Here is a 20,998-nt window from a genome sequence, read left to right on the forward strand (position 1 = left end):
GATCTGTTAACAACTGAAGAGGGGAAATCAGTGATAGGGATAATACTTGTTTGGCTTCTGAAATTTAGTCCCAGTGCCCATCTGTTGAGCCTGTTGACTGCCAATAAGTTTGAAAAACGGAAGCACTTTCTGCCCAGCCATGTGACACAGTTCTGAGTAAGGAGATGTCAGACGAAGGAAGCTAGGAGTGAACTAAGGGGTGAGGATTCTGGGGAAAGGCTTTTCCTTTATGATGAAGGGAGAGAAGCATAGCAGGGGAGCTCCTCTGCCATTTCAGTTTCCTACTCCTCCCTCCCCCTGCTTTCCTGCCTTGCACACAGTCATGATGCCTGAAGCCGTGACTGGGATCACATACCAAAAATAATCAATATTTGCTTAATGTTTTGTTCTACAAATTGCCTATGGTAATCTAAATTTTGTGATGTAGAAAACAAAGTAAATTATTTCCATTTATATTATCTATTTTTCAAAGATAATATCTCAATGTTGAGGCTATGCAATTTACCGTAAAATTGTAAGTGGGATCACTTAAGTGTGTTTTTATCTTAGTACATTTCATATTCAGACAAGGAGGACTATCTGTACTTAAGGGTGTATAAGCAATTACTTTTTTAAAGCTTGAGACTTTTCATGCATGAGTGCTATGTCGCTTCAGCCGTGTCTGACTCTGTGTGACCCTATGGACCCTATGGACCCACCAGACTCCTCTGTCCATGGGATTCTCTAGGCAAGAATACTGGAGTGGGTTGCCATGTCCTCCTCCAGGGGACTTTCCTGACCCAGGGATTGAACCCACATCTCCTGCAGCTCCTGCATTGCGGGTGGATTTTTTTCCCTGCTGAGCCACCAAGGAAGCCCTGAGACTTTACCTATTCTCAACTTTTTCCATAAGAAGTGCCCAGATACACCTTAGAATTATACCCAAATGTAATGAAAATACTCTGGGGGCAAAAACTGTAGAGTGACCTGAATGCTTGTTTTAAACAAGAAAGCTAAGTGTTCTGTTTGGTTATATACACATTCGTGTGTCTCTGCAGACCTTTTTCCTCTCTCTTTCTTCAGAGGTTTGTACAGATATACTATGTCCCCAGCAGGTATGGGACTGTGTTTCTCTTGAAGAGAATAGGAATCTGCATTATCTATGTTCCTGGGACTGGGGAAATGGATACTTGGGCAGTGGGTCTTGTTCTGGGGAGAAGGGAAAACTTCCTTTGATGGACACAGCTTCACTCCTTGCCACACCAAGTAAGCTGCCCCTGCTACATACAGGTAGCCCTGTGGCTAGGAGGAGACACATCTTGTCAGGGTCTTTCTGAGGTTGGGATGGAGGCAGTGGGTTCTGAGATTACCCACGTCTACTGGCTGACACTCTCTGTATTTTATTTCGCCATCATAGAACTTTAACAAAGCCTTGTCAAGTTATGATCTCCTCCCAGTTATTTGTGGGAAAAAGTCTGTATCCACAGTACTGAGGGGAAGACTCTGCTGGGAAGTTTCATGGGACACTGTGCATCAAGGGGCAGTGGCTCCTGCTGGCTGGAGTTGACTGACCATAATCAGCTCCCTGGATAGAAGAGACTTGAATGAATCCTCAGGGACTGCCAAAATTCCTGAAAACAGCTCCCAAAAGAGGCCTGGACTTTCTGCTAAGTAGTAGGATAGGGGCTCAAAGTCATCATGATCTGAGCTTATTAACAGAGAAATGTCTACAAAGAATGCTGAAGTTTGGGATGAGTTGGTTGCACTTGCTTAGGGGCAAGTGTCAGGGGCTTCCCAGGTGACTCATGGTCAAGAATCTGCCTGCCAATGCAGGAGCCACAGGAGACATGGCTTTGATCCCTGGGTGGGGAAGACCCCCTGGAGGAGGAAATGGCAACCCACTCCAGTATTCTTGCCTGGGAAATCCCATAGACAGAGGAGACGAGCAGTTTGCAGTCCATGGGGTCACAGAGTAGGACGTGACTGAAGCAGCTGAGTAGGAGCATGCAACTGATCTGTCAAACTGGGGAAAATATGGAGAAGCCAGCAAGTTGTTTGCACCTCAACTTCCCCCATTAAGGTAATAGTTTACTTCTATTCTCCACCCCCACCCCACCCCCTCAGGATTCTATGCATGCTGTCAGATCAGCTAGAACCCCATATCAGATGGGGACACACCTTGTCCTTGAATTCGATGACATATATCCCAGGTCCTCCTCCAAGATCATCCAGCACAACAGCAGGTTTGGTCCGGGAGTGTGACACCCAAACTCCTAGGGTCAGAGTACTAAGACATGTTTTCACCTGCCCGTAGTCCTCAAGAAAAGGATGAGGGCACAACAAGGCCCCTTTTGACAAATATTTGAGATACAGGATGGCTGTTAGAACATCCAGAAACGTAAAAGAGAAAGGAAAAGAAGGACTTACCAAGTGGTCCACTAACTGGAGCTGCTGCAAGAGAGTAAAGAGTCAGGTGTCAGCACAAGGTGATGAGTCCCAAACAATTTCACCCAGAGAGCCCACCTGCCATTTTCAACTTCTACCCAAAAGGAGGAAAAAACATGCCCAGATCCACCCACCCTGGAGAAACAAGGTAATGCCATGGCCAGAGTCTCAGGCTGCAGACTCAGGTGGAAACAGGTTTGAATTTTAGCTGTGTGACCCTGGGCAAGCTACATAAAACCTCCAAGGCGCAATTAATTTCTTCATCTGTAAAATGAGGACCATCAAAGTGACCTCATGGCCTTATTTTAAGGAGCTAAATTAGTAAGTCATCAGTTAAGCGTTGCTATAATTATTTTTTAACATAACTGTGGCTGCTGCTGAGGCTTAGCTTTGCTATCTTCTTGCCTGAAGTGTTATTCTCCTCCCTCAGTATGAAGCAAAAGCAAATTACACCCATGCACTAAAGCCCAGATGAAACGCCACCTCTTCCATGAAGCCCTCTGAGATACCTCTATGCCTCAGCACCGTCACTTTTCTTTTGACTTAGAACCCCTCCCATTTGAGTTCACATGAAATCCTCAACTGGACATGCAGTATGGGGGAGTGGTTAAAAGCATAACTACACTGTCAGATTAGAGGTTTGAATCCTGAACCTGCCACTTAACTGCTGTATGAAATTTAAGGCAAGACGTCATCTCTTTGCCTTAGTTTCCTCACCCATAAAACAGGATTTACAGCAGTTCCAGCTCTTTGATTGTTAAAGAATTAGATACATTAATACAATGAGATATTCTTAGAAAACTGTCTGACACGGGTTTATCAGCAATAATTAATTATAATCACATATTATCCTATAACCCATTGTGTAATATTTTTCTTGTATTGCCAGGTCAAATACTCTTTCATACGTCCTTTGATTTCCTTATCAGAGTGTCAGTTCTTGAGGACAGAGGCCATGTCCTCCATGTTCTGCATCCTCTGCATTGCCCAACACTGTGCTATGCCCCATATAGCTGCTCGTTCACTATTTACTGAGTTTCTATAATGCGCCAGTCACACTAATAACTGTTCCCTTCTTAATTAGAGCCTGGAGATACAGCTGAGAACAAGACAAACACGTTTAACAAAATTCATTGTACAAATGACTGACTAGTCTTTATTTCACAAAGCTTGAACTACTAGAGATTCAGTGTCTCATTTGGATAGATATTAGCAAGTAACACAGAAGCAGGGAAGAAAAATCAAAGGAAAACTTCTCATGCTCTTTGCTAACATTAGAACAGATTTTATCTTTTAATACAGAGAAGGAAGTAACTATTCTCAGCAGAAGATCATTCTACATTAGCCCCTGGTCAGAACACAGTCCTTTCACAAGGGAGTCAGTTCATCTTTTACTCTTAGTCTTCATGATCTGTGATTAGAAAGGTAACTAAATCTAACTGCAGTTTTTTTTCTTTTTTAACATGGAAAAATAAGTCCACTTTTTGGAGAGTAAAAGGAATTTTTCAATTAAAAATTTTTAATTAGGCAATTAAAAGCAAATGAGGAACACATTTTTGGAAATAATTTTTCCCTCTCATTCCATTAAATTGGTATTTTTCTTCTTTGTTCATTTTCTGCTTTTTAAATGGGAGTAAAATCTCCTTTTTCAGCAGCCAGCCCAGAGAAGCTGTTTGCCTATGGAGAGACTCAGTTTTCCCAGTGAGCAGAGATGTCCCCCCACCACTTACCAAGGACCAGCAAGGATGCCCACAGCAGCACAGAAGCCTCCTCTAGCATCCTGAAGAGCATCTAATAGGAGACAGGCCAGTTCCCAGCACTGGGGAGTGAGTTCAGCAAGTCTCTTCTCTGAGTATCGTTGCTCAAATTAATGAAGTGAAAAGGGGAAGTGGAGGAATCCTTCTTTAAATACCAAATAGCACATTACCCTGTGTGAGAAAATCTCAATGATGAAAGTCAACATTTGATCAGAATATTTAAGAACTGCTCAGATATTTTGGTATGAATAGCTTCTCAAGGCTTTAGTTGTCTTATTTTCAGAACCCTCCAGACTCTGTCTTCTGAGAAAACTGTAACTTATCCTCTCTGCTACCAGATATCAGGTAAGACTACAGTCCAGTTGAGATCCACATAATCCAAGGATGTGGCTGTATCATTCCAGTGCTGAAAAATTTCCCATTCAATGAAGAAATGACCCTTGACAAACTCTACTGGGCAACCTCCAGATAACCATCTATATAAGACAAAGTATCTGAATCATAAGACAACTTGTACCTTGTCTGACCTTTATGAAAATACCTTGGTTCATTTGTCTCAAATGAAGATATAGACTGATCTGAGAAGGCTGCAAAGAATAAATTATAGCCCCATCATGCTCTTCCTGGAGAATGGACTGTGAAATTTTTGATTTAAGACCCTAGAATCCAAAATTTGCTACAGGAATGTCTCGACCAATACATATTAATTACATAAGTATAGTTAGATTGGTAAAGAATCTGCCTGCAATGCAGGAGACTCTGGTTTGATTCCTGGGTTGGCAAAATCCACTGGAGAAAGCATAGGCTACCCACTTCAGTATTCTTGGGGTTCCCTTGTGGCTCAGTTGGTAAAGAATCCGCGTGCAGTGCGGGAGACTCCGGTTTGATTCCCGGGTTAGGAAGATCCCCTGGAGAAGAGAAAGGCTACCCACTCCAGTATTCTGGTCTGGAGAATTCCATAGACTGTATTCCAGGGGGTTGCAAAGAGTCGAACACGACTGAGCCACTTTCACTTTTGGGCACAGTGCCAGGTGCCAGGAGAATAGTGGGAAGCAAGACTTGATAAGCTTTCACCCTAGTGGGGAGACAGCAAAGCCAACAGGGAGTTAAACAGAATGAAAAGTGCTCTGATAGTCCAGAAGGAGGGAAATCTGACCCAGTTCTGGAGAATCAGGAGAAGTTTCCCATGGAAGAGACATCCAAGTAGACTGAGAGATGAGCGTGATCAAAGGTGGAGGCAGTCACATCACTGTCATCTTCACACTCCTAGTATCTGTGAGTAAACGACCCCTGGCCTTCTTAGGAGGAGGAGGAGATAACAGACATAGAATGAATTAGGTGAGTGGTATGTATTTTTCTCTTATAACCACATTTTCCTGTATATATACAGTAGCTTCTTTCTCTAATTAGGAATTGTATTGGACATCAATTCCAGGCAATGTCCATGACCTTAGAAGTATCACAAAATAAATAAAATACATCTCCTTTAAAGGCTTTGTAAAGTGTGGTAAGGATCAAAGTATTCATAGACACAACTCACCATGGAAATAGAAAGAGTGTCAAGGTGGCACTTATGTCCTTGTCATCTAGCTCTGTGACCTTTCTATTATCTTCCAGCTGTCACTATTTGTCTCCAGAGGGGTGAGACATGGATTCGTGTCTCATCCCCACCTCTTATTAGTTGTATGACTTTGGTCAAGTACTTAACCTTTTTAGGCCTCAGATTCAACACTGGTAAAAACAAGATAAATATAATATTCACTTAAAGGCCTTCCCTGGTGGCTCAGACAGTAAAGAATCTGCCTGCAGTGCAGGAGACCTGGGTTCAATTCTAGGGTCGGGAAGATCCCCTGGAGGAGGAAATGGCTACCCACTACAGGATTCTTGATGGAAAATTCTATGGACAGAGGAACCTGGAAGACTACAGTCTATGGGATTGCAAAGGGTTGGATATGACTGAGTGACAAACACTTTCTTTCAAAGGGGATGTTGCTATTGTTGTGTGTGTGAAAGCGATGATGATGTAGAACTCATGGCCCAGTGCTAGGCACAATGTAAGCATTCAATAAATCACTATTATTATTTTAGGACTATGAACTAGAAAGCACTTTTTATTGATACAGCATTCTACTAAAAGTATTTTACACTAAGTACTTCAATGTTATTGATTCAGGGTAGAGGGGAAGCTGAAATCACATCTTCTGTTTTCTTGGTTTTGGCATCAATTTTGATGAATGAAGGACATTCAATTAGCAAATAAAATTTTATATTTATGACATTATAAAAGATGCCCAAGCACAAAAATCACATTGACAACCACTATGTAAAAGTTTACACAGTTTAAGTCAAATACTATTTTTGTTGTGTTTAATTCACTGCTACAAAGAATATTATTGTTATCAAAACTATAGCTTCATTTCAAAACACCAGCAAATACCACAGTTTATTAAGCAGTTGCTTAAAAAAACAGGAACAACTTTTAGATTTTATATTAATGAGAAATAGTAATATTTATATTTACTGACAATGTAAAAAACTGATCTTTTTCATCTATGAAAAAATAAATATTTAAAACTCTGCAGAATAATCTTAGATCTACAGAAAAATTGCAGAGATAGTACAGAGGGTTCCTATATATCCCTCATCCATTTCAACTTCCCATAATGGTATTGTTTCTTTTTTTTTTTTCCCGTTTTTGCCTTTTACTTTTTTTACAGTTGGATTTAAAGAGTTGCTAATACTCCATGGAAAAGTTTGCAGATTTGTTTTCTTTTTCTTTTCTTTTTTTCCCCACACCTTTTCACATGTATACCCATGGCTGATTCATGTCAATGTATGGCAAAAACCACTACAATACTGTACAGTAATAAGCTTCCAATTAAAATTTTTTTTAAAAATGTAACACAATAAATGCTGGAAAAGGTATTGTCTCGTGTTATTGTGGTATATTTGTCAAAACTAAGAAACCCTGATTGGTATATTACTTTTTTAAAATTTATACTGGAGTATAATTATTTTACAATATTGTGTTAGTTTCTACTGTAAAATGAAGGAATCAGCTGTATGTATACATGTATCCTCTCCATCTGAAAGAGATAGGAATACCAGACCACCTAACCTGCCTCTTGAGAAATCTGTATGCAGGTCAGGAAGCAACAGTTAGAAATAGACATGGAACAGAAGACTGGTTCCAAATAGGAAAAGGAGTACGTCAAGGCTGTATATTGTCACCCTGCCTATTTAACTTATATGCAGAGTACATCATGAAAATCTCTGGGCTGGAAGAAGCACAAGCTGGAATCAAGATTGCTGGGAGAAATATCAATAACCTCAGATATGCAGATGACACCACCCTTATGGCAGAATGTGAAGAGGAACTAAAAAGCCTCTTGATGAAAGTGAAAGAGGAGAGTTAAAAAGTTGGCTTAAAGCTCGACATTCAGAAAACAAAGATCATGGCATCTGGTCCCATCACTTCACGGCAAATAGATGGGGAAACAGTGGAAACAGTGGCGGATTATTTTTCTGGGCTACAAAATCACTGCAGATGCTGATTGCAGCCATGAAATTCAGTTCAGTTCAGTTCAGTTCAGTTCAGTCGCACAGTCGTGTCTGACTCTCTGCGACCCCATGAATCACAGCACGCCAGGCCTCCCTGTCCATCACCAACTCCCGGAGTTCACTCAAACTCATGTCCATTGAGTCGGTGATGCCATCCAGTCAACTCATTCTCTGTCGTCCCCTTCTCCTCCCACCCACAACTTTTCCCAACATCAGAGTCTTTTCCAGTGAGTCAACTCGTCGCATGAGGTGGCCAAAGTATTACAGTTTCAGCTTTAGCATCAGTCCTTCCAATGAACACCCAGGATTGATCTCCTTTAGAATGGACTGGTTGGATGTCCTTGCAGTCCATGGGACTCTCAAGAGTCTTCTCCAGCACCGCAGTTCAAAAGCATCAATTCTTTGGCGCTCAGCTTTCTTCACAGTCCAACTCTCACATCCATACATGACCACAGGAAAAACCATAGCCTTGACTAGACTGACCTTTGTTGGCAAAGTAATGTCTCTGCTTTTTAATATGCTATCTAGGTTGGTCATAACTTTCCTTCCAAGGAGCAAGTGTCTTTTAATTTCATGGCTGCAATCAGCATCTGCGGTGATTTTGGATACCAAAAAATAAAATCTGACACTGTTTCCACTGTTTTTCCATCTATTTCCCATGAAGTGATGGGACCAGATGCCATGATCTTTGTTTTCTGAATGTTGAGCTTCAAGCCAACCTTTTCACTCTCCTCTTTCACATTCATCAAGAGGCTTTTGAGTTCCTCTTCACTTTCTGCCACAAGGGTGGTGTCATCTGCATATCTGAGGTTATTGATATTTCTCCCAGCAATCTTGATTCCAGCTTGTGCTTCTTCCAGCCCAGCGTTCCTCATGATCTACTCTGCATATAAGTTAAATAAGCAGGGTGACAATATACAGCCTTGACGTACTCCTTTTCCTATTTGGAACCAGTCTGTTGTTCCGTGTACAGTTCTGACTGTTGCTTCCTGACCTGCATACAGGTTTCTCAAGAGGCAGGTCAGGTGGTCTGGGATTCCCATCTCTTTCAGAATTTTCCACAGTCTATTGTGATCCACACAGTCAAAGGCTTTGGCATAGTCAATGAAGCAGAAATAGATGTTTTTCTGGAACTCTCTTTCTTTCTCCATGATCCAGCGGATGTTGGCAATTTGATCTCTGGTGCCTCTGCCTTTTCTAAAACCTACTTGAACATCTGGGAATTCACTGTTCACATATCGCTGAAGCCTGACTTGGAGAATTTTGAGCATGACTTTACTAGCGTGTGAGATGAGTGCAATTGTGTGGTAGTTTGAGCATTCTTTGGCATTTCCTTTCTTTGGGATTGGAATGAAGACTGACCTTTTCCAGTCCTGTGGCCACTGCTGAGTTTTCCGTATTTGCTGGCATATTGAGTGCAGCACTTTCACAGTATCATCTTTCAAGATTTGAAACAGCTCAACTGGAATTCCATCACCTCCACTAGCTTTGCTCATAGTGATGCTTCCTAAGGCCCACTTGACTTCACATTTCAAGGTGTCTGGCTCTAGGTCAATGATCATATTATCGTGACTATCTTGGTCATGAAAATCTTTTTTATACAGTTCTTCTGTGTATTCTTGCCACCTCTTCTTAATACCTTCTGCTTCTGTTAGGTCCATACCATGTCTGTCCTTTATCGAGCCCATCTTTGCATGAAATGTTCCCTTGGAATCTCTAATTTTCTTGAAGAGATCTCTTGTATTTCCTATTCCGTTGTTTTCCTCTATTTCTTTGCATTGATTGCTGAGGAAGGCTTTCTTATCTCTCCTTGCTCTTCTTTGGAACTCTGCATTCAGATGCTTATATTTTTCCTTTTCTCCTTTGCTTTTTGCTTCTCTTCTTTCCACAGCTATTTGTAAGGCCTCCTCAGACAGCCATTTTGCTTTTTTGCATTTCTTTTCCATGGGGATGGTCTTGGTCCCTGTCTCCTGTACAATGTCACGAACCTCCATCCAGAGTTCATCAGGCACTCTATCAGATCTAGTCCCTTAAATCTATTTCTCACTTCTACTGTATAGTCATAAGGGATTTGATTTAGGTCATATCTGAATGGTCTAGTGGTTTTCCCTACTTTCTTCAATTTAAGTCTGAATTTGGCAATAAGGAGTTCATGATCTGAGCCACAGTCAGCTCCTGGTCTTGTTTTTGCTAACTGTATACAGCTGCTCCATCTTTGGCTGCAAAGAATATAATCAATCTGATTTCGGTGTTGACCATCTGGTGATATCCATGTGTAGAGTTAAAAGACGCTTACTCCTTGGAAGAAAAGTTATGACCAACTTAGCATAATAAAAAGCAGATATATTAGTTTGTCAACAAAGGTCCGTCTAGTCAAGGCTCTGCTTTTTCCAGTGGTCATGTATGGATGTGAGAGTTGGACTATAGAGAAGAAAGCTGAGCACAGAAGAACTGATGCTTTTGAACTGTGGTGTTGGAGAAGACTCTTGAGAGTCCCTTGGACTGCAAGGAGATCCAACCAGTCCATCCTAAAGGAGATTAGTCCTGGGTGTTCATTGGAAGGACTGATGTTGAGGCTTAAACTCCAATACTTTGGCCGCTTCATGCAAAGAGCTGACTCATTTGAAAAGACCCTGATGCTGGGAAAGATTGAGGGCAGGAGGAGAAGGGGACGACAGAGGATGAGATGGTTGGATGGCATCACCAACTCTTGGACGTGGGTTTGGGTCGACTCTGGCAGTCGGTGATGGATAGGGAGGCCTGGCATGCTGTGGTTCATGTGGTCGCAAAGAGTGGGACATGACTGAGCGACTGGACTGAACTGCCCCCCTCCCTCATGAACCTCACTCCCACCACCACCCCCTCCTGCTCCCCTAGGTCATCACAGAGGACAGGCTGAGCTCCCTCTGCTGTACAGTAGCTGTGTCCCACTAGCTGGCTATTTTACACATGGTAGTGTGTTTATGACCAACCTAGATAGCATATTAAAAAGCAGAGACATTACTTTGCCAACAAAGGTCCGTCTAGTCAAGGTTATGGTTTTTCCCGTGGTCATGTATGGATGTGAAAGTTGGACTGTGAAGAAAGCTGATCGCTGAAGAATTGATGCTTTTGAACTGTAGTGCTGGAGAAGACTCTTGAGAGTCCCTTGGACTGCAGGGAGATCCAACCAGTCCATTCTAAAGGAGATCGATCCTGGGTGTTCATTGGAAGGACTGATGCTGAAGCTTAAACTCCAATACTTGGGCCACCTCATGCATCAAGTTGACTCACTGGAAAAGCGTCTGATGCAAGGAAGAATTGGGGGTGGGAGGAGACGGGGACGACAGAGAATGAGATGGCTGGATGGCATCACCGACTCGATGGACATGAGTTTGAGTGAACTCCGGGAGTTGGTGATGGTCAGGGAGGCCTGGCGTGCTGTGATTCATGGGGTTTCAAAGAGTCGGACACGACTGAGTGACTGAATTGAACTGAACTGAGTGTGTGTATGTCAAGTCCAAATCTGTCCCCCACCGCACTTCCCCACTGTGGCCACATGTCTGTTCTCTACGTCTGCATCTCCATTCTTGCCCTGCAATTAGGTTCACCTGTACCATTTTTCTAGATTCTATATATATGCACTAATTTTAACTTCTCTCTTTACTCAGATTTTAGCATTTTTCCTTTAATATCCTTTTTCTCTTTGTAGTATCCAATCTAAAATACCACATTGCACTTAGATATTTCTGCTTAGTCTACCCTGGTCTCTGACAGCTTCTTAGTCTTTGTTTTTCATGACTTTGACAACATTAGGGATCATTGGCCAGATATTCTATAATGCTGTTTCATCTGCGTTTATCTGATATTTTTCTCGGGATTCAACTGGAGTTATGGGTTTGCAGAAAGAATGCCACAGGGATGGAGTGTGCTTCTCATCACATCATATCAAGGGATACACAACATCAATATGTCTTATTGTAAGTACTGCTTATCTCAGTCGCTTGGTTATGGTGGTGGTTGCCAGTTTTCTTCAATGTAATGTTACTGTTTATCCCTTTCCACCCTTTAGTGTTTGGAAGCGAGTTCCTAAGTCCAACCCACACTCAGGAAGTGGGGTTGAGAGGGTGTTAAGTTCCACTTTTGTAAGGAAGATTTGTCCTTTGGTCCCCATTATTTATTTATTTGTCTGTGTGTGTTCATTCATTCATTCAATCTTTGTTTATAGCGCTGTGAACTCATGTGTAGTTATTTTATACTTTAGGTAATAATCTAATGCTACTTTATCTTATTGCTTAAAATGTTTCTGCTTTGGCCATTGGGAACTCTTGCAATTGAGCTTCTATTTTCCTTTGACACGGATTGTGCTATAGGATGAAGCTGGGGGTGGGAAGAGAAGGAGGAAGCTGCAGGTTTGGGGCCTGCAACCAGAGCTTGAGCTTCTTATGGTGCAGTATTCCAGTATGGAATTTCAAAATTTCAGTTTTCTAATAAAATTTTTTAAAAAAGAAAAAAAAAAGATCCAAGGAGTTTATATTTGAACCTAGACTGGCAGGTCATTGTAAAGGCATATTTGATAAAGTAAAAGGAAAAAACATATTTTAATAGTCCACTAGATTGGTTTATAGCATTTAAACAATATATAACATTTAAACATCATGGGAAATAGATGGGGTAACAGTGGAAACAGTGTCAGACTTTATTTTTTTGGGCTCCAAAATCACTGCAGATGCTGATTGCAGCCATTAAATAAAAAGATGCTTACTCCTTGGAAGGAAAGTTATGACCAACCTAGATAGTATATTAAAAAGCAGAGACATTACTTTGCCAACAAAGGTCCGTCTAGTCAAGGCTATGGTTTTTCCCGTGGTCATGTATGGATGTGAGAGTTGGACTGTGAAGAAAGCTGAGCGCCGAAGAATTGATGCTTTTGAACTGTGGTGTTGGAAAAGACTCTTGAGAGTCCCTTGGACTGCAAGGAGATCCAACCAGTCCATTCTAAAGGAGATCAGTCCTGGGTGTTCATTGAAAGGACCTATGCTAAAACTGAAACTCCAATACTTTGGCCACCTCATGTGACAAGCTGACTCACTGGAAAAGAGTCTGATGCTGGGAAGGATTGGTGGTGGGAGGAGAAGGGGACGACAGAGAATGAGATGGCTGGATGGCATCACCGACTTGATGGACATGAGTTTGAGTGAACTCCGGGAGTTGGTGATGGACAGGGAGGCCTGGCGTGCTGTGATTCATGGGGTTGCAAAGAGTCGGACACGACTGAGCGACTGAACTGAACTGAACTGATACAATGAAGGCCTCCATTTCTACTCTTGTCTTGGATGACACATGTTAGAGGGCCCCTACTTATTTGGAAAAGAAAATGAAAAACTGATCTACTGATTTTGCTTAAATATAGAGATTAATTTTCTTACTACTTCACTTCCATTGGCCAAAACATTTTGAGAAAGAATCAGCAAAATAAAAATTTTAAAGCCATAAATTTTAGTTAGACTTTGTAATTTTCTAAACCAAGCAATTCACTGGCAGATTGTACATTAAAGAATTTAAAAATCTCGATACTAAAATAAGGCCGCCCATCACTGGTAAACAGCATTAAACTATGCACTTGGTTCTAAATTTTGTCTGTAATTGTGCAATTTTAGCTGCAACTGCACATCACAAAAACCTTGACAGAGAGCAGACTGCCTTAGAGAGCCTAAAAAGTTACATTGGAGGATGCCCTCTACTTTGTGGGAGTGGGGCAAATTTATGTTTTACCAATTTACTCTGTTTTAGTTGCTTTTCATAGATTGTTGCTCTTGGCGTCTATTTTAATCTGATTCAGTCTGTTTCAAGGAGTGTAAATTCCAAAGTTATGGAAGTCAGGCAAGCAACACAGGGTGAAGAAAGTCAGGTGTGAAAATCAATTGCCATAATGCATTAAAAGTTTAATTATCTTATTCTGATGAGCTTATTTGCAGGGCAGCAATGGAGATGCAGACGTAGAGAACAGACTTAGGACACGGGAGATGGGGAAAGGAAAGGGTGAGATGGATGGAGAGACTGGCCTGGAAACACATACAGTACCGGGTGTAAAACAGACAGCTGGTGGGAATTTGCTGTATATCCAGCAATCCTGCTCCTGGATACTTACCTGAAGAAAATGAAAATGCTAATTCAAAGGCATATGCACCCCTATGTTCACTGCACTATTATTTTCAGTAGTCAAGATATGGACTTATGCATATGTATATATGTTTATATATATATATAAAATGGCAACCCACTCCAGTGTTCTTGCCTGGAGAATCCCAGGGACGGGGGAGCCTGGTGGGCTTCCATCTATGGGGTCACACAGAGTCGGACACGACTGAAGTGACTTAGCAGCAGCAGCAAACACACAAGGAAATACTACTCAGACATAAAGAAGAATCAAATCTTGCCATTTGTGACAATATGGGTGGATCCAGAGGATATTATGCTTAGTGAAATAAGTCAGACAGAGAAAGATGAATATTGTATGATTCACTTATATGTGAAATCTAAAAAACAAATGAACAAATGTAATTAAACATAATAGTCATAGATAGAACAAAAAGTGGTTGATAGAAGGAAGAGGGGTCGGAGGGAAAGAGAAATAGATGAGGGAGATTAAGAGGCAAACTTCCAGTTTCAAAATAAATGAGTCATGGGTGTGAAATGAACAGTGTGGAGAATATAGTCAATAATTATGTAATATCTTTGTATGGTAACAGACGGTAACTAGATTTATCATGATGATCATTTTGAAATGCATAGAAACATCAAATCACTATGTTCTATGACAGGAACTAATTGTACTGTAGGTCAATTATACTTCAAAAACAAACAAATGCATAGGAATATGATCAGATTTGCACTTAAATCAGATAATAAATGTTTACTAACCTTATGATCATTATTTCTTTAGGTGACCCTATGGACTGTAACCTACAGGCTCCTCTGTCTATGGGATTTCTCAGTCAAGACTATTGGAGTGGATTGCCATTTCTTCCTCCAGGGGATCTTCCCAACCCAGGGGTCAAATCTGCGTATTTGCATTTCCTGCATTGGCAGGGAGATTCTTTACCACTGTGCCACCTGAGAAGCCCTAAACTTATACAGTGCTGCATGTCAGTTATATCTTCATAAAACTGGAAGAAAAAAGACAAATGGTCACAATATTTACTTTTGTTGTTTTATAAGGTTAAAGCAGTTCAGTTCAGTTCAGTCACTCAGTCGTGTCCAACTCTTTGCGACCCCATGAATCAGCACGCCAGGGCTCCCTGTCCATCACCAACTCCCGGAGTTCACTCAAACTCATGTCCATCGAGTTGGTGATGCCATCCAGCCATCTCATTCTCTATCATCCCCTTCTCCTCCTGCCCCCAATCCCTCCCAGCATCAGAGTCTTTTCCAGTGAGTCAACTCTTCGCATGAGGTGGTCAAAGTATTGGAGTTTCAGCTTTAGCATCTCAGATCATGGGTAGAAAGTTTGCACAGTGGTTTTCAGATTCAGGAGAATGACTTAGATGTTTGAAATTCTGGCATTCCTACATTGCCATGTTTGTTTTTCACTGTCACATTGCCTTACTCTTTAGTTATTTCTATTTGAAACTCTTGAGCTCAACTATCATGTTCACTGGAAAAGGCCAATTTAACCATGTTAGTTTATTTCCAGACATTTTTTTTTCTAAATTTATTTTTCAACTCCATAATTAGAGTTATATAGTTTGGGTCATCCCTTTTACTTCTAGAAACTGATTTCAGTGAATGGGATCACAATTTTGGGTAATTATAATACTAATGGGGCTTCCCAGGTGGCTCAGTTGGTAAAGAATCTGCCTGCAATGCAGGAGACCCCAGTTCAATTCCTGGGTCAGGAAGTTCCCCTGGAGAAGAGATAGGCTACCCAGTCCAGTATTCTTGGACTTCCCTGGTGGCTCAGACAGTAGAGAATTTGCCTGCAAGTCAGGAGACCCAAGTTCAGTCCCTGGGTTGTGAATATCCCCTAGAGGAAGGCAACTCCAACATTCTTGCCTGGAGAATCCCCATGGACAGAGGAGGCTGGCAGGCTACATGTAGTCCATGGGGTAGCCAAGAGTTGGACATGACTAAGCAACTAAGCACAGCACAGCACATAATACTAATGAGTGTTTCCCTGAGAAATATTGTTTAAATGTATTGAATCATCCACTAAAAAACCAAATATTTGACCTAATCTTTGGTGGGGAGCCAAGGTCAATGACCTGAATGAGTTTCTTTCAGTTCTCTATGATATCACATCACAAGTAAGTCACCTAAATTCATGTATGAATGACAACTATACTCTGCCTCTTATTCATCAGGTAAAATGGCTAGTCTTTCTGTGATCCTAATCCAAGGAATATATTTGGTTTATGGTTTTAATTATTGAGTTTGAGATGTGCTCTGTTTCAGCATAGAGTGATTTCTTATGAATGGTGCGATGATCAAATTTAGTTCCTTTTCATTGCAAATCGTAAGTTCAGCATTAGCACTGACCAGTGTGAGATCATTTATGTTTATTTTACTAATTTTGTCCAGGCTATATTCAACTTTGGGCTTCCCAGGTGGCTCAGGGGTAAAGAATTCCCCTGTCAATGCAGGAGATGCAGTGGATGCCGGTTCCATCCCTGGGATGGGAAGATCCTCTGGAGAAGATGAGGACAACCCACTCCAGTGTTCTTGCCTGGGAAATCCCACGGACAGAGGAACCTGGTGGACTACAGTCCACAGGGTCACAAAACAGCCGGATACGACTGAGTGACTGAGCACATATTAACTTTTCAAGACTTGCGGTAGATGCAAAAATAGCCACTAACTCTTCCCCAACCTACATCTGTGACCTTATAATGTGACTTGGTAGCTTCTCTTGAATACAGTCTGGCCTAATGTCTTGCTTTGGCCAATAAAAAGTGGCAGAAGCAATGATATGAAAATCATGACCGTCTCAAGAGGTTTTGCATGCTTCTGCCTTCACTGCTTAAACCAGACAGCCCAAACCCAATCATCAGGTGACAGCAGAAATGCATAAGGGAATCCAGCCAATAACTGTCAGGCATTCCCTAGATTGAAACAGCTGTCGAGATAAGCCAAGTAACTGTATTGCCAAATCATAAGATAAATAAATGTATGTTAATTTAAACCATTAGGTTTTAGGGTTATTTGTTACACAGATTTACTATATGTAAATGTTTACACTGAACTGGTGGTTCAGTGGTAAAGAATCTGCCTGCAATGCAGGAGACACAGGAGATATGGGTTTGATCCCTGGGTTGGGAAGATCCCCTGTAAGAGGGCTTAGTGCCACACTCCAATATTCTTGTCTGAAGAATCCCATGAACAGAGTAGCCTGGTGGGCTACAGTCCAGGGGGTCACAGTCAGACACGACGGAATCAACTGAGCATGCGTGCACACACTATCTGATATGATTTATCTCAATACACTATTAGCATCAGGACCAAACCTTTTAGTTCCATCTTAATTCTTAAAAATATTGAAGTAAATAGTTGGTAATATTTATCTTTATACTTTTATAAGCTGCTGTAAAAATGCCATGCATTGGTTAAAAATTTCACACACTTAGCCTTTCAGCTCTTAAATCACATTTTCAACTTCCTGAACATCAGCCAATGTTTAATTCTCTTCAGGAAACACAATATTTTTGCCCTCAAGAAACACTCTTTTATAGATTTACCCTCTGTGAAAGTTCTTGTACTTAGAAAACTTTTTGTTTCTTATTGAGCATATAGCTGCATTTCATAGTGGTAATATTTAATTTATGAACACTAGAAAGAGGCCCTTTTTAAAGTTCAGCCTTCTATTTTTTAGTTCATTAAGTTCTTCAATGTGTATCTTTCTCTAGCCTGTCATAACTCTTGCTATAGTCTGTTTTACAGTAGTAACTTTATTTGTATTTAATCAAAAAAGACACACTTTGGAAGTTCCCTGGTAGTCTAGTGGTTAGGATTTGGCATTTCCACTGCCATGGCCTGGGTTCAATCCCTGATCAGAGAACTAAGATCCTGTAAGTCATCGGGCTTGGCCAAAAAAAGATATACTTTATTTTCATGGATATATAGGACATATATGGGTCAGTTAGTCGTATTTAAGATGACTGAGTTAGTGGCTCTAGCAGACTCTCATCGTTTGCTTTATTTGATGTCTTGAGTGCAACACACCCTTCTTATCATCACTTTGATTTCCTTTTAGGTGGACTCACCTGATGCATGGTCTTGGTGAGGAATAGTGCAGCGTCTCGTTTTAAAAGCCCCGTGAACAAGACTATTCCATCCCCTGTTCCTGTGCTGTCAAGAGACAGAAGTGTGACCCATGCTCAGCCTGTTACTCCTCTGCCCCAGGACTTTGCAGCTTGAGCTGGTGGTACCAGGGTATGGGGTTGCTGCAGTGCAGATCAGTGTGTAGATCACATTTCTGGAGCATGACATCTGCTGTGGTCTCTACTGCTCAGGCCACTTCCTCTCTTGTTCCTATCTGTTTCCTAAGCCTAGTCATTCCCCTTTCTGAGTCGCTAATATACTTTCACTTAAATATCCCCATTTTGAAAAGTGTGCCAGAACTGATTTCTGTTCTCGAACAAAAAACCCTGACTAAAATATTATCTGAAGACTGGAGAAGAGAAGTGGGCTTTCTGTAGTCTACTCCACTGATTAGACTATATGAGCATAGGTAAGGTTCTATGCATTTACCTATGTTTGGAAAAAGGTGGTAGCAGTAACATGGGTAAAACTCACTAAAGACCTCTTGATAAATTGTATTTTGGAATGTCTATAAGGAACAGTCCTTTCCATAACAATGATGATAATAGCAATCCAAACATTAAAATTACCACTTATTATGTGCCTTCTTTACAATAGGCATTTATTTCTTCAGTTCAGTTCAGTCGCTCAGTCGTGTCCAACTCTCCACGACCCCATGAATCACAGCACGCCAGGCCTCCCTGTCCATCACCAACTCCCGCAGTTCACTCAAACTCATGTCCACAGAGTCGGTGATGCCATCCAGCCATCTCATTCTCTGTCGTCCCCTTCTCCTCCCGCCCACAACCTTTCCCAGCATCAGAGTCTTTTCCAGTGAGTCAACTCGTCGCATGAGGTGGCCAAAGTATTGCAGTTTCAGCTTTAGCATCAGTCCTTCCAATGAACACCCAGGATCGATCTCCCTTAGAATGGACTGGTTGGATCTCCTTGCGGTACAAATCTTATAACAGCCTTATAAGAACAATTACTCCCATTTTATAGATAAGATAACTGAGGTTCAGAGAGGAAAATAATTTCCCAAAGTCAGACAAGTGGTAAAAAATCAATCAGCATCCCCATCCAGTCCACATCTTGTCTTTTTGTCCTGCCATGTCACCTCCCTTCCAAAAACAGAGAAGATTCTAGCCCAGAATACCTTGTTAAATCTCTGCAGTTACATTTTTAACCAGTAGAATACTCATAGATATAGCAAAAGGGAGTGACACATGATTGAGAAGACTAAGAAGCCTCATGATCTGCTGTCTGCAAGTTGGAGGCTCAAGGCAGCCAGTACTATTGTCCTAGTTTAAACCTGAAAGCCTGAGGACCAGAGGAGCCAATGGTGTAGCAGTCTGAGTCTGTAGGCCCGAGAACTAGGAGTGCTGATATCTGAAGTCAGGAGAAGATGGATGACCTGCTCAAGCCTCTTCTTCACCTTTCTGTTTTAATCTGGCCCTCAACAGATTAGGCGATGCTCACCTGCATTGAGGTCTTTACTCAGTCTATGATTCAAATGCAATTCTCTTCTACAAACACCTTCACAGATGCACCCGGAAATAATGTTCTACTGGCAACATTGGCATCTCTGAGCCTAGTCCTGTCAACAAAATTTACCATTGTATGCCTCAGCCTAAAGTTGTTCGTCAGGTTCTTGTTTCCATCTGAAGTTGTTTGTCAGATTTTTATTTTTTCTTTTCTTTTTTTCACCTTCCTTTTGTCTATGACATGTTAGTTCTGCAGACACCAGGGGCTGTTTTGACCCTCCATTCCTCTTTTTAGAATTTATTTTCTTCCCTTTATTTTCCTGAAATATATGTCTTGCCTACTTTGCCTAAAGTTTCTGGAAATGTTTCAAAGATTTAATTTTTTTTTAATTTAAACCATTTCAAAGATTCAAATTTTTCCTTCAATAAGCAAGGAGTCTGACGGTGGTATACGGCAGGAAGTGAAGGTGGAGACAAGAAGGACAGGAGAAACTGGTTTTCGGGGGACCGTGGACTCTGAAAATTTTGGTATAAAAGGAGAGAGGCAGATCTGTGCTTTAGGGACAGTGTAATAAACTTTCTGTAATGGCAGCGTTATATTGGTCTCAATTTTCATTTCATAACTATTTAAAATCCCTAGGACTAAGGATTAAATGGATTCTGGAAAGAATATTCCCACTCAAATTGCCTAAGGAAGTCTTTTTTATTCTTTTGAATTTATGTAAAGTTGAAAGTTAATCCATTCATGTCAATGTATGGCAAAACCAACCAATATAATATTGTAAAATAATTAGCCTCCAATAAAAATAAAAATTAAAGAAAAAGAAACAGTATTAAGAATTAATTGGGGTTTTGGTCAGGGAGAATGGAAAATAGAAGGTGCAAAGTGAGGAAGGAAACCCTTTATCTAGGAACTTACTGGCTTTAAGGTAGTTTTTCATATAATTAAGCTACATTAATGTAATACAATGTAGCCTGACTACATACTTGCAGTAGAGGAGATGAATATAAAAATATACCATTGACATAGAGTCCTTGTAACCATTTGTTTTTCACAACTAGTTTCCTTATTCCAATTAGAACTACTTACATCACATTATTATGATTACTTTGTTGATTCATTCTAACCTCATGAAGTAGATGATGATATGATGATCATCAATAATATGATGGTCAAGGCTTGAATGCATGTCAAGAGATCAAAAGTGAAGAAACGGGGTAAACTAGTAAAACAAACCATGAGTGAACATGACAGGCATACCAGGTCTTGCCTGATGGTAAAAGTGCTTGAAAGGTTATCTCCTCCCACTGCTTGCCAAGCTGAGGGCCCTCTGTCACAGTTAACCCTAAGAACTGTGGCAGAGTTTCCCCCAGGGGATCTGTGACTTGCAGCCAATGACCTGGTGCAATGTTTCTGCTCACTCTGTGAGTGCAGGTGCTGACTGCATTCCGCCCTCAGGGGATTTGGGGGCAGCCCCTACTCACGAAGGTTCCCTC

At 41.1% G+C, this 20,998-nt stretch overlaps 1 protein-coding gene across 5 annotated transcripts in view; it reads right to left on the reverse strand.

Moving 5' to 3' along the window:
• FCRL4 (Fc receptor like 4) overlaps positions 1–4,284 on the reverse strand; it is a 44,479-nt gene extending 40,195 nt beyond the window's left edge. For all 5 annotated transcript variants that reach the window (XR_016037330.1, XR_016037329.1, XM_088835915.1 and 2 more), the window contains exons 1-2: positions 4,155–4,284; positions 2,407–2,430 (exon numbers count right to left, since the gene is read on the reverse strand). Coding sequence is in view for 3 of the 5 variants with exons in the window: in XM_088835915.1 (XP_088692041.1) it covers positions 2,407–2,430; positions 4,155–4,215 (85 nt within the window). In the remaining 2 variants the exon portion in view is untranslated. The remainder of the gene's footprint in view (positions 1–2,406; positions 2,431–4,154) is intronic.
• Between the last annotated feature and the right edge of the window lie 16,714 nt (positions 4,285–20,998).

The sequence above is a fragment of the Moschus berezovskii genome, chromosome 4 (genome assembly GCF_049115385.1).
Source record: "Moschus berezovskii isolate FMDL1 chromosome 4, NW_MosBer_1.0, whole genome shotgun sequence".
NCBI lineage: Eukaryota > Metazoa > Chordata > Mammalia > Artiodactyla > Moschidae > Moschus > Moschus berezovskii.